The following is a 14,729-nucleotide window of genomic DNA, read 5'->3' as shown; positions in this document are numbered from 1 at the left end:
GTTCAACAAATTTCCAGGAATTTTGGGGATCTTCCTAACCTTATTTCCAACTTTTTCAGTGCGATGACTCCTTTCACATTGTTCAACCCATTTCAATCGTTCTCCTGTCCAAACATTTCTCTTAGTCAGGACAAAAAAATAAGTTGGTTTAAGAACTTGAAAATTTTCCAGTTTTTTCCGAAATTCCGTAATACCATTTTTCAATTAAAAAACTGTTACTACTTCAACATTTCTTGACCGATTTAAACAATTTAAACACCAACCAATTCAGCTCATTCAGGACATTCATGCTGTTAATCATTTTCCAAAAAATCCCGCTTTTCCCAAAATTCCAACATTTCCAGGAAGTTCCCATTAAAATGAATGGGAAATGTTTCTAAGTTTCGCCATTCCAACATCAACACATTCCACTCATCCTGGAAATTCAAACTACCATTTTTCCACGTTCAACAAATTTTCAGGAATTTTGAGGATCTTTCTAACCTTATTTCTAACATTTTCAGTGCGATGACTCCTTTCACATTTTTCAGCCCATTTCAATCGTTCTCCTGTCCAAACATTCCTCTTAGTCAGGACAAAAAAACAAGTTGGTTTAAGAACTTGAAAAATTTCCAGTTTCCCCAAAATTCCATAATACCATTTTTCAATTAATACTCCAACATATATTGACCGATTTAAACAATTCTCATTTAAGCTCATTCAGGACATTTATGCTCCCAAAAAAAAAAATCCAGATTTTTTTCCAAAATTTCCAGGAAGTTCCCATTAAAATGAATGGGAAATGTTTCTAAGTTTCACAATTCCCACATTTTTCAACCTATTCAAACCATTCCAACATCCACACATTCCACTCATCCCGGACATTCAAACTAAAATTTTTTCACGTTCAACAAATTTCCAGGCATTTTGAGGATCTTTCTAACCTTATTTCCAACTTTTTCAGCGCAATGAATCCTTTCACATTTTTCAACCCATTTCAATCGTTCCATTGTCCAAACATTCCTCTTAGTCAGGACAAAAAAACAAGGTGGTTTAAGAACTTGAAAAATTTCCAGTTTCCCCAAAATTCCATAATACCATTTTTCAATTAATACTCCAACATATATTGACCGATTTAAACAATTCTCATTTAAGCTCATTCAGGACATTTATGCTCCAAAAAAAAAAATCCAGATTTTTTTCCAAAATTTCCAGGAAGTTCCCATTAAAATGAATGGGAAATGTTTCTAAGTTTCACAATTCCCACATTTTTCAACCTATTCAAACCATTCCAACATCCACACATTCCACTCATCCCGGACATTCAAACTAAAATTTTTTCACGTTCAACAAATTTCCAGGCATTTTGAGGATCTTTCTAACCTTATTTCCAACTTTTTCAGCGCAATGAATCCTTTCACATTTTTCAACCCATTTCAATCGTTCTCCTGTCCAAACATTCCTCTTAGTCAGGAGAAAAAAAACAATTTGGTTTAAGAACTTGAAAATTTTCCAGTTTTTCCGAAATTCCGTAATACCATTTTTCAATTAAAAAACTGTTACTACTTCAACATTTCTTGACCGATTTAAACAATTTAAACACCAACCAATTCAGCTCATTCAGGACATTCATGCATTTTCCAAAAAATCCGCTTTTCCCGAAATTCCAAAATTTCCAGTAAGTTCCCGTTAAAATGAATGGGACATTTTTCCAAGTTGCACAATTCCCAAATTTTTCAACCTATTCAAACCATTCCAACATCACACATTCCACTCATCCCGGACATTCAAACTAAAATTTTTCCACGTTCAACAAATTTCCAGGAATTTTGAGGATCTTTCTAACCTTATTTCTAACATTTTCAGTGCGATGACTCCTTTCACATTTTTCAACCCATTTCAATCGTTCTCCTGTCCAAACATTCCTCTTAGTCAGGAGAAAAAAAACAAGTTGGTTTAAGAACTTGAAAATTTTCCAGTTTTTCCGAAATTCCGTAATACCATTTTTCAATTAAAAAACTGTTACTACTTCAACATTTCTTGACCGATTTAAACAATTTAAACACCAACCAATTCAGCTCATTCAGGACATTCATGTTGTTAATCATTTTCCAAAAAATCCCGCTTTTCCCAAAATTCCAAAATTTCCAGGAAGTTCCCATTAAAATGAATGGGAAATGTTTCTAAGTTTCGCCATTCCAACATCAACACATTCCACTCATCCTGGAAATTCAAACTACCATTTTTCCACGTTCAACAAATTTCCAGGAATTTTGAGGATCTTTCTAACCTTATTTCTAACATTTTCAGTGCGATGACTCCTTTCATATTTTTCAACCCATTTCAATCGTTCTCCTGTCCAAACATTCCTCTTAGTCAGGACAAAAAAACAAGTTGGTTTAAGAACTTGAAAAATTTCCAGTTTCCCCAAAATTCCACAATACCATTTTTCAATTAATACTCCAACATATATTGACCGATTTAAACAATTCTCATTTAAGCTCATTCAGGACATTTATGCTCCAAAAAAAAAATCAAGATTTTTTTCCAAAATTTCCAGGAAGTTCCCATTAAAATGAATGGGAAATGTTTCTAAGTTTCACAATTCCCACATTTTTCAACCTATTCAAACCATTCCAACATCACACATTCCACTCATCCCGGACATTCAAACTAAAATTTTTTCACGTTCAACAAATTTCCAGGCATTTTGAGGATCTTTCTAACCTTATTTCCAACTTTTTCAGCGCAATGAATCCTTTCACATTTTTCAACCCATTTCAATTGTTCTCCTGTCCAAACATTCCTCTTAGTCAGGACAAAAAAACAAGTTGGTTTAAGAACTTGAAAAATTTCCAGTTTCCCCAAAATTCCATAATACCATTTTTCAATTAATACTCCAACATATATTGACCGATTTAAACAATTCTCATTTAAGCTCATTCAGGACATTTATGCTCCAAAAAAAAATCCAGATTTTTTTCCAAAATTTCCAGGAAGTTCCCATTAAAATGAATGGGAAATGTTTCTAAGTTTCACAAATCCCACATTTTTCAACCTATTCAAACCATTCCAACATCACACATTCCACTCATCCCGGACATTCAAACTAAAATTTTTTTACGTTCAACAAATTTCCAGGCATTTTGAGGATCTTTCTAACCTTATTTCCAACTTTTTCAGCGCAATGAATCCTTTCACATTTTTCAACCCATTTCAATCGTTCTCCTGTCCAAACATTCCTCTTAGTCAGGAGAAAAAAAACAATTTGGTTTAAGAACTTGAAAATTTTCCAGTTTTTCCGAAATTCCGTAATACCATTTTTCAATTAAAAAACTGTTACTACTTCAACATTTCTTGACCGATTTAAACAATTTAAACACCAACCAATTCAGCTCATTCAGGACATTCATGTTGTTAATAATTTTCCAAAAAATCCCGCTTTTCCCAAAATTCCAAAATTTCCAGGAAGTTCCCATTAAAATGAATGGGAAATGTTTCTAAGTTTCGCCATTCCAACATCAACACATTCCACTCATCCTGGAAATTCAAACTACCATTTTTCCACGTTCAACAAATTTCCAGGAATTTTGAGGATCTTTCTAACCTTATTTCCAACTTTTTCAGCGCAATGAATCCTTTCACATTTTTCAACCCATTTCAATCGTTCTCCTGTCCAAACATTCCTCTTAGTCAGGACAAAAAAACAAGTTGGTTTAAGAACTTGAAAAATTTCCAGTTTCCCCAAAATTCCATAATACCATTTTTCAATTAATACTCCAACATATATTGACCGATTTAAACAATTCTCATTTAAGCTCATTCAGGACATTTATGCTCCAAAAAAAAATCCAGATTTTTTTCCTAAATTTCCAGGAAGTTCCCATTTAAAATGAATGGGAAATGTTTCTAAGTTTCACAATTCCCACATTTTTCAACCTATTCAAACCATTCCAACATCACACATTCCACTCATCCCGGACATTCAAACTAACATTTTTTCACGTTCAACAAATTTCCAGGCATTTTGAGGATCTTTCTAACCTTATTTCCAACTTTTTCAGCGCAATTAATCCTTTCACATTTTTCAACCCATTTCAATCGTTCTCCTGTCCAAACATTCCTCTTAGTCAGGAGAAAAAAAACAATTTGGTTTAAGAACTTGAAAAATTTCCAGTTTCCCCAAAATTCCATAATACCATTTTTCAATTAATACTCCAACATATATTGACCGATTTAAACAATTCTCATTTAAGCTCATTCAGGACATTTATGCTCCAAAAAAAAAATCCAGATTTTTTTCCAAAATTTCCAGGAAGTTCCCATTAAAATGAATGGGAAATGTTTCTAAGTTTCACAATTCCCACATTTTTCAACCTATTCAAACCATTCCAACATCACACATTCCACTCATCCCGGACATTCAAACTAACATTTTTTCACGCTCAACAAATTTCCAGGCATTTTGAGGATCTTTCTAACCTTATTTCCAACTTTTTCAGCGCAATTAATCCTTTCACATTTTTCAACCCATTTCAATCGTTCTCCTGTCCAAACATTCCTCTTAGTCAGGAGAAAAAAAACAATTTGGTTTAAGAACTTGAAAATTTTCCAGTTTTTCCGAAATTCCGTAATACCATTTTTCAATTAAAAAACTGTTACTACTTCAACATTTCTTGACCGATTTAAACAATTTAAACACCAACCAATTCAGCTCATTCAGGACATTCATGCATTTTCCAAAAAATCCGCTTTTCACGAAATTCCAAAATTTCCAGTAAGTTCCCGTTAAAATCAATGGGACATTTTTCCAAGTTGCACAATTCCCACATTTTTCAACCTATTCAAACCATTCTAACATCCACACATTCCACTCATTCTGGACATTCAAACTACCATTTTTCCACGTTCAACAAATTTCCAGGAATTTTGAGGATCTTTCTAACCTTATTTCTAACATTTTCAGTGCGATGACTCCTTTCACATTTTTCAACCCATTTCAATCATTCTCCTGTCCAAACATTTCTCTTAGTCAGGACAAAAAAATAAGTTGGTTTAAGAACTTGAAAATTTTCCAGTTTTTCCGAAATTCCGTAATACCATTTTTCAATTAAAAAACGGTTACTACTTCAACATTTCTTGACCGATTTAAACAATTTAAACACCAACCAATTCAGCTCATTCAGGACATTCATGCTGTTAATCATTTTCCAAAAAATCCCGCTTTTCCCAAAATTCCAAAATTTCCAGGAAGTTCCCATTAAAATAAATGGGAAATGTTTCGCCATTCCAACATCAACACATTCCACTCATCCTGGAAATTCAAACTACCATTTTTCCACGTTCAACAAATTTTCAGGAATTTTGAGGATCTTTCTAACCTTATTTCTAACATTTTCAGTGCGATGACTCCTTTCACATTTTTCAACCCATTTCAATCGTTCTCCTGTCCAAACATTCCTCTTAGTCAGGACAAAAAAACAAGTTGGTTTAAGAACTTGAAAAATTTCCAGTTTCCCCAAAATTCCATAATACCATTTTTCAATTAATACTCCAACATATATTGACCGATTTAAACAATTCTCATTTAAGCTCATTCAGGACATTTATGCTCCAAAAAAAAAATCCAGATTTTTTTCCAAAATTTCCAGGAAGTTCCCATTAAAATGAATGGGAAATGTTTCTAAATTTCACAATTCCCACATTTTTCAACCTATTCAAACCATTCCAACATCACACATTCCACTCATCCCGGACATTCCAACTAACATTTTTTCACGTTCAACAAATTTCCAGGAATTTTGGGGATCTTCCTAACCTTATTTCCAACTTTTTCAGTGCGATGACTCCTTTCACATTGTTCAACCCATTTCAATCGTTCTCCTGTCCAAACATTCCTCTTAGTCAGGACAAAAAAATAAGTTGGTTTAAGAACTTGAAAATTTTCCAGTTTTTCCGAAATTCCGTAATACCATTTTTCAATTAAAAAACTGTTACTACTTCAACATTTCTTGACCGATTTAAACAATTTAAACACCAACCAATTCAGCTCATTCAGGACATTCATGTTGTTAATCATTTTCCAAAAAATCCCGCTTTTCCCAAAATTTCCAGGAAGTTCCCATTAAAATGAATGGGAAATGTTTCTAAGTTTCGCCATTCCAACATCAACACATTCCACTCATCCTGGAAATTCAAACTACCATTTTTCCACATTCAACAAATTTCCAGGAATTTTGAGGATCTTTCTAACCTTATTTCTAACATTTTCAGTGCGATGACTCCTTTCACATTTTTCAACCCATTTCAATCGTTCTCCTGTCCAAACATTCCTCTTAGTCAGGACACAAAAACAAGTTGGTTTAAGAACTTGAAAAATTTCCAGTTTCCCCAAAATTCCATAATACCATTTTTCAATTAATACTCCAACATATATTGACCGATTTAAACAATTCTCATTTAAGCTCATTCAGGACATTCATGCTCCAAAAAAAAAATCCAGATTTTTTTCCAAAATTTCCAGGAAGTTCCCATTAAAATGAATGGGAAATGTTTCTAAGTTTCACAATTCCCACATTTTTCAACCTATTCCAACATCACACATTCCACTCATCCCGGACATTCAAACTAAAATTTTTTCACGTTCAACAAATTTCCAGGCATTTTGAGGATCTTTCTAACCTTATTTCCAACTTTTTCAGCGCAATGAATCCTTTCACATTTTTCAACCCATTTCAATCGTTCTCCTGTCCAAACATTCCTCTTAGTCAGGACAAAAAAACAAGTTGGTTTAAGAACTTGAAAAATTTCCAGTTTCCCCAAAATTCCATAATACCATTTTTCAATTAATACTCCAACATATATTGACCGATTTAAACAATTCTCATTTAAGCTCATTCAGGACATTTATGCTCCCAAAAAAAAATCCAGATTTTTTTCCAAAATTTCCAGGAAGTTCCCATTAAAATGAATGGGAAATGTTTCTAAGTTTCACAATTCCCACATTTTTCAACCTATTCAAACCATTCCAACATCACACATTCCACTCATCCCGGACATTCAAACTAAAAATTTTTCACGTTCAACAAATTTCCAGGCATTTTGAGGATCTTTCTAACCTTATTTCCAACTTTTTCAGCGCAATTAATCCTTTCACATTTTTCAACCCATTTCAATCGTTCTCCTGTCCAAACATTCCTCTTAGTCAGGAGAAAAAAAACAATTTGGTTTAAGAACTTGAAAATTTTCCAGTTTTTCCGAAATTCCGTAATACCATTTTTCAATTAAAAAACTGTTACTACTTCAACATTTCTTGACCGATTTAAACAATTTAAACACCAACCAATTCAGCTCATTCAGGACATTCATGCTGTTAATCATTTTCCAAAAAATCCCGTTTTTCCCAAAATTCCAAAATTTCCAGGAAGTTCCTATTAAAATGAATGGGAAATGTTTCTAAGTTTCGCCATTCCAACATCAACACATTCCACTCATCCTGGAAATTCAAACTACCATTTTTCCACATTCAACAAATTTCCAGGAATTTTGAGGATCTTTCTAACCTTATTTCCAACTTTTTCAGCGCAATGAATCCTTTCACATTTTTCAACCCATTTCAATCGTTCTCCTGTCCAAACATTCCTCTTAGTCAGGAGAAAAAAAATTTGGTTTAAGAACTTGAAAATTTTCCAGTTTTTCCGAAATTCCGTAATACCATTTTTCAATTAAAAAACTGTTACTATTTCAACATTCCACAAAAAGACCAAAACACGTTGTGACAATAACGCCGTCATTCCAAACATTGCTTAGTTTTTGCTGATGATTGATGTTGTTTATCCCCACAGGATAGATGACATAGAGCTGTGTGAGGAAATTACCCGACTGAAGCGAGAGCTGCAAGGACTGGTCTCCATTCCAGGTACGTTCAAGCTGGTAAAGGCTCAAAGACTTTTACCGGTACCAAAATGTGTTTTGATACTTTTCGATACTTTTCTAGATAAAGGGTACCACAAAAAAATGGCATTATTGCCGTTATTTGAACAAAAAAATCTTACATGAAACATATGTTTATTATAGTAATTTAGTCCTTTAATAAAATAATGAAAATACTAGACAACTTGACTTTTAGTAGGAAGTAAACAAACTAAGACTCTTAATCAGTCTGCAGTAACATATTGTGTCATTTATACACCTATTATTTTGTACACAATATGAGGGACAAACTGTAAAAATTGATTATTAATCCACTCTTTCATTTACCGTTAATATCTGCTTGTTTTCTGTTTGAACATGTTCTATCTAGACTTCTGTTAAAATGTAATAATCACATATTCTTCTCTTCTTTGATACTTTACATTAGTTTTGGATGATACCGCATATTTAGGTATCGATCTGATACCCAGTAGTTACAGGATACTACATTGGTCATATTCAAAGTCCTCATGTGTCCTGGGACGTATTTACTGACTTTAAAACATAAGGATTTCTAAAAAAGGAAAAAGGACTTTCTGACGATAAAAAATATCGATGTAATCATAGTAATATCGACTAGATACGCTCCTGTGTTTGGTATCATTACAGTGGATGTCAGGGGTAGATTTGTTTACATTGTGACACCGGTGAGCTATTGTATCCTCCTACAGTGTGTAGTAAAGCATGTTTAGCTATTCCTCATCCTGCAGTGATAATGGTACTTGTGAGAAACTTACTTTATTTGTCGCCATGGAGACGAGGATTAGTGATTTACAAGTAGCTAAAACACTTCCGACACCTCCTCCTGAGGGTGTTTCAGTGTTATAACTTCACCTTTATCTTGACTTTTTACACCAAAATGCGTCCATTCTGCCTTTTTCTGTCCACACACTGGGTCTGCTTGTAAGTACTCTGTGTGTGTGCGCTGCCCAACATGCTCCTCTGCTCCTAAAACCAGCAATGTCAACATGTGACATCATACCCAGGAAGCGGTACTTTTCAAACAGAATATAGTACAATTTTTGATTCATTATCAATTCTCATTTTGAAAAAATTGATTTGTTTAATTTTTTAATATATATATATATTTTTTTTTTCTCAAGGAATCAAAGTACTACCTATCTATCTATCTTTGTAATTGTTTTTTTTATTATTTGGCTCAAAGATTTTTACCAAACTAACTTATTTACTGTTTTTTATTTTTCAAATATAAAAAAAACAACAGTTCCATCAATTTAATAAGCAATAAAGACAAAAATGACTTAACTACATTTCCCAGTAGCTTAGCTATTTTTTGATGGACTAGCAATTCCTGTAGTTTGGCAATTTTTTTATACCACGCAGTGAGGTAGAGACACAATAATGTACAAAATACTGTACATTGCTATTCCATTACTTCACAAAACGACTGTAGCTGTTTGTAGTATTAGATTCGAGGGAGTTAAGTTTCATGTTAAATTGACTCAAAATGAGTATTGTTGTATCTCAGGCAACTTTTATTTTGAAGAGGACTCATTGGAGCCAGTAGTGAGTTTTTAGCATGTGCATCAAATATGGCCACACGCTGATAGCGATACTTGGTTTGTTTACGTGCGGAAAAACAGATTATTGCACACATTTACAAACCCCGTTTCCATATGAGTTGGGAAATTGTGTTAGATGTAAATATAAACAGAATACAATGATTTGCAAATCATTTTCAACCCATATTCAGTTGAATATGCCAAGAAAGACAACATATTTGATGTTCAAACTCATAAAAAAAATTGTTTTTGCAAATAATAATTAACTTAGAATTTCATGGCTGCAACATGTGCCAAAGTAGTTGGGAAAGGGCATGTTCACCACTGTGTTACATCACCTTTTCTTTTAACAACACTCAATAAGCGTTTAGGAACTGAGGAAACTAATTGTTGAAGCTTTGAAAGTGGAATTCTTTCCCATTCTTGTTTTATGTAGAGCTTCAGTCGTTCAACAGTCCGGGGTCTCCGCTGTCGTATTTTACGCTTCATAATGCGCCACACATTTTCCATGGGAGACAGGTCTGGACTGCAGGCGGGCCAGGAAAGTACCCGCACTCTTTTACTATGAAGCCACGCTGTTGTAACACGTGGCTTGGCATTGTCTTGCTGAAATAAGCAGGGGCGTCCATGATAACGTTGCTTGGATGACAACATATGTTGCTCCAAAACCTGTATGGACCATTCAGCATTAATTGTGCCTTCACAGATGTGTAAGTTACCCATGCCTTGGGCACTAATACACCCCCATACCATCACACATGCTGGCTTTTCCACTTTGCGCCTATAACAATCCGAATCGTTATTTTCCTCTTTGTTCCGGAGGACACCACGTCCACAGTTTCCAAATATAATTAGAAATGTGGACTCGTCAGACCACAGAACACTTTTCCACTTTGCATTAGTCCATCTTAGATGAGCTCGGGCCCAGCGCAGCCGGCGGTGTTTCTGGGTATTGTTGATAAATGGGTTGTGCTTTGCATAGCAGAGTTTTAACTTGCACTTACAGATGTAGCAATCAACTGTAGTTACTGACAGTGGTTTTATGAAGTGTTCCTGAGCCAATGTGGTGATATCCTTTACACACGGATGTTTGTTTTTGTTGCAGTACCACCGGAGGGATCAAAGGTCCGTAATATCATCGCTTACGTGCAGTGATTTCTCCATATTCTCTGAACCTTTTGATGATTTTACGGACCGTAGATGGTAAAATCCCTAAATTCCTTGCAATAGCTTGTTAAGAAATGTTGTTCTAAAACTTTTCGACAATTTGCTTACAAATTGGTGACCTTTGCCCCATTCTTGTTTGTGAATTACTTAGCATTTCATAAAAGCTGTTTTAATACCCAATCATGGCACCCACCTGTTCCCAATTAGCCTGCACACCAGTGGGATGTTCCAAATAAGTGTTTGATGAGCATTCCTCAACTTAATCAGTGTTTTTTGCCACCTTTCCCAACTTCTTTGTCACGTGTTGACTGAATATGGGTTGAAAATGATTTGCAAATCATTGTATTCTGTTTATATTTACATCTAACACAATTTCGCAACTCTTATGGAAACGGGGTTTGTAGTTGAAACCAGCTTTGTTTCTAAATCAACTGGATAATTTGTCTTTTATTTTATTTTATTTTTCATAGAAACTCACTTTTTTTTTTTTTTTTAAGAAGTTGAAATTATAGCTGAGCGGAAGGTTGCTATGGCGACTAAAACATCCGAACTGCCGGCTGTGTTATAATATAAACTAAAGCATGATGCTATTTTTGGTGGGCATCGGCGGTTAGAATGATTCCATGACATTTAACATCCGCTCCTGTCGCCACGGCGACAACCACCATCGCCGCCTCCTACAATTCCTGCCGTGTTTCAAAATTAAGATGCTGGTTTCTGAAGTGTGGCAAAAAATATATAATCCGTCCGTCCGAGCAGACGGAGACAAGACCAAGGAGGACGGCGAGAGGGAGGAGGAGCTTCTGCGGCGGATCAACAAACTGGTGGAGACCCGGGACTTCCTGGTGGATGATGTGGACTTTGAGAGGCTCAGGTGAGGTTTTTTGTGGGAATACACAACCCAAAACCAGTGAAGTTGTCACGTTTGAAATGTGGACTCGTCAGAACACTTTTCCACTTTGCATCAGTCCATCTTGGATGAGCTCGGAACCAACGAAGCCGGCGGCGTTTCTGGGTGTTGTTGATAAATGGCTGTGGCTTTGCATAGAAGAGCTTTAACTTGCACTTACAGATGTACTGACGATGATTTTCTGAAAATGACGACAAGGAAAGTGTCACTCGTGACGTCACGAGTTTGACCAGGCGGTAATACTAAGCATGCGCTAATAATTTTGGGAAGCGAGTTTGACCCGGCAGTAATTCGAGGCAGGCGCATACTATATGCCCTGCAGCAATTCAAGTAAATACGGTATGTGTATATTTATATGTAAATATGTATATGTGTATGTGTATATATATATATATATATATATATATATGTATACATATATATATTAGGGGTGTGGAAAAAAATCGATTTGAATACGAACCGAAATTAATACGTTGTGCGATTCAGAATCGATTCGCATTTTTAAAAAAATCTATTTTTAAAAAAATATATTTTTTTATTTTTCCATCCATCTATTTTCTACTGCTTGTCCCTTTTGGGCTTGTGGGGGGTTGCTGGAGCCTATATAAGCTGCATTTGGGCGGAAGTCGAGGTACACCCTGAACAAGTCGCCACCTCATCGCAGGGCCAACGCAGATAGACCGACAACATTCACGCTCACATTCACACCAATTTAGTGTTGCCAATCAACTAATCCCCCAGGTTTTTTTCTGTTTTTCTTTTTTTAAATCAATCCAACAAACCACTACACAACAATACCATAACAATGCAATCCAATTCCAAAAGCAAACCTGACCCAGCAACACTCAGAACTGCAATAAACAGAGCAATTGAGAGAAGACACAAACACCACACAGAACAAACCAAAAGTAGTGAAACACAAATGAATATTATCAACAACAGTATCAATATTAGTTATAATTTCAGCATAGCAGTGATTAAAAATCCCTCATTGACTTTATGATTAGACATTTATAAAAATAATAAAAAAGAACAATAGTGTCACAGTGGCTTACACTTGCATGGCATCTCATAAGCTTGACAACACACTGTGTCCAATGTTTTCACAAAGATAAAATAAGTCATAGTTTTTGGTTCCTTTAATAGTTAAAACAAATGTGCATTATTGCAATCAGTTGATAAAACATTGTCCTTTACAATTGTAAAACTTAAATAAATAAAAATCCACTACTCTGCTAGCATGTCAGCAGACGGGTAGATCCTGCTGAAATCCTATGTATTGAATGAATACAGAATCGCTTTGAATCGGAAAAAAAATGTTTTTGAATCATGAATCGAATCAAAAAAATCGATATATTATCAAATCGTGACCCCAAGAATCGATATTGAATCGAATCGTGGGACACCCAAAGATTTGCAGCCCTAATATGTGTGTATATATACATGTATATATGTAAATATATCAGAATATATACATGTATGTAAATATGTCTGAATATATACATCTATGTATGTATGTATATGTATCTATTAATGTATGTATATACATGTACGTATATATATATCTGTATGTACGTATGTATGTATATGTATGTGTGTATATATATATGAATGTGTGTGTGTGTATATATATATATATGTATGTGTGTATATATATATATATATGTGTATATATATATATATATATGTGTGTGTATATATATGTGTATATATATATATATATATATATATATATATATATATATATATATATATATATATATATAACATACATATGTGTTTGTGTGTGTATATATATGTGCGTATATATATATGTATATATAGATATATACGTATGTGTATATATATGTATATATACATATATGTGTGTATATATATATATATATATATATATATATTAACGGAGATAGATAGGGTATTCGCTCTGTAGGGGAGAGGGGAGGGCGAGTGGGGTAGTGAAAAAGGCAAGGCTTCCGTAATGTTTTCAGATCAACTATGGCGATGCGAATTGAATGTGTTGTGCATAGATGGTCTCCCAAAGCTTTGGAATAAAATTTCAAAATAAACTACTCTGTCTGGGATTCATTTAAAACCAGCTTATGTGTCATCAAACGAACCTGGGGGGGGACCAGCAGAAGATCTGGTCCAAACGCAACAATATACATATATATGTACATATATAAATATGAATATATACATGTATAAGTATATATACATACATATATGTATGTATGTATATATGTGTTAATGAATACGTATAAATGTGTATGTATACATATACATGTGTATATATACATATATATATATATATATATATACATACATATATTTATGTGTGTATATATATGTATGTATATACAGTACATAATTTCACGTACAAATGCAGTAGAATCCATAAAAGCAGTACTTCACTTCGCTAATGGAAAAAACATGTCTTCTTCACAGAGAAAGAGAAGAAGATGTAGAAATGGCCACCTTCTTGAAGTCCAAATACCCAAAGACTCCAGGAACCAAAGGTGAGAATCTCGCTCCACTTTCTGTTCAGCAACCTTTGACCTTTTGTTGGTTGGCAAAGTGGACTCAAGGTCACCTGTCATCATCACTCTCAGGTGCGCCGCGAGACCGGAAGGCGCTTTCCAGATCTCCTCACTCGTCGCCACCGCTCATCACCAAAACTGGACTCACGCTCCTCAAGGACTGCTGTGGCGTCACCTGCTCTGTCATGTGACACGTCTGTCCACTAAATGATCAACAAATAAATATGAGCATGTTCATTTGAATTAAATGTTATTAGGGACCGAATCTCCCTTTGGGACAGAGGACCCTATTACATTTCTAGCGTTTTATTCTTTCTTTACTATTATTCCGCAGCATTGAGCTGTAATTTGACCCCCTTAACATGCTTCAAATCTCACCAAATTTGACACACACATCAGGACTGGCGAACATTTAATTAAAAAAACCTAACCCCCGAACAAAAAATTGCGCTCTAGCGCCTCCTAGGAAGAAAACACAGACAAAACTGCCTGTAACTTCCAGTAGGAATGTCAAAACGACAAGAACCAAAAACCTCAATGTAGGTCTCACTTAGACCTAGATTTCATACACAAATCCTTCAGCAAAAATCAACAATCAATCAATGTTTATTTATATAGCCCTAAATCACAAATGTCTCAATG

The 14,729-nt window shown here is 34.6% G+C and overlaps 1 protein-coding gene across 2 annotated transcripts in view; it reads left to right on the top strand.

Annotated features, from left to right (window-relative positions):
- Positions 1-14,364, top strand: part of zgc:171844 (uncharacterized protein LOC100151763 homolog) — a 28,910-nt gene extending 14,546 nt beyond the window's left edge. Inside the window, exons 3-6 of one of the 2 annotated variants that reach the window (XM_061885070.1) lie at positions 7,824-7,897; positions 11,400-11,514; positions 13,996-14,066; positions 14,160-14,364. In XM_061885070.1, coding sequence (XP_061741054.1) covers positions 7,824-7,897; positions 11,400-11,514; positions 13,996-14,066; positions 14,160-14,278 — 379 coding nt within the window. In that variant the 3' untranslated portion in view covers positions 14,279-14,364. Of the gene's footprint in view, positions 1-7,823; positions 7,898-11,399; positions 11,515-13,995 lie in introns of both variants that reach the window. The other variant, XM_061885069.1, reaches the window with a different exon arrangement.
- The last annotated feature ends 365 nt before the right edge of the window (positions 14,365-14,729 follow it).

This window comes from Nerophis ophidion, linkage group LG23, assembly GCF_033978795.1.
Source record: "Nerophis ophidion isolate RoL-2023_Sa linkage group LG23, RoL_Noph_v1.0, whole genome shotgun sequence".
Classification (NCBI taxonomy): domain Eukaryota; kingdom Metazoa; phylum Chordata; class Actinopteri; order Syngnathiformes; family Syngnathidae; genus Nerophis; species Nerophis ophidion.
The sequence above is the reverse complement of the archived record's forward strand: the minus strand, read 5'-3'. Positions and strand labels throughout refer to the sequence as shown.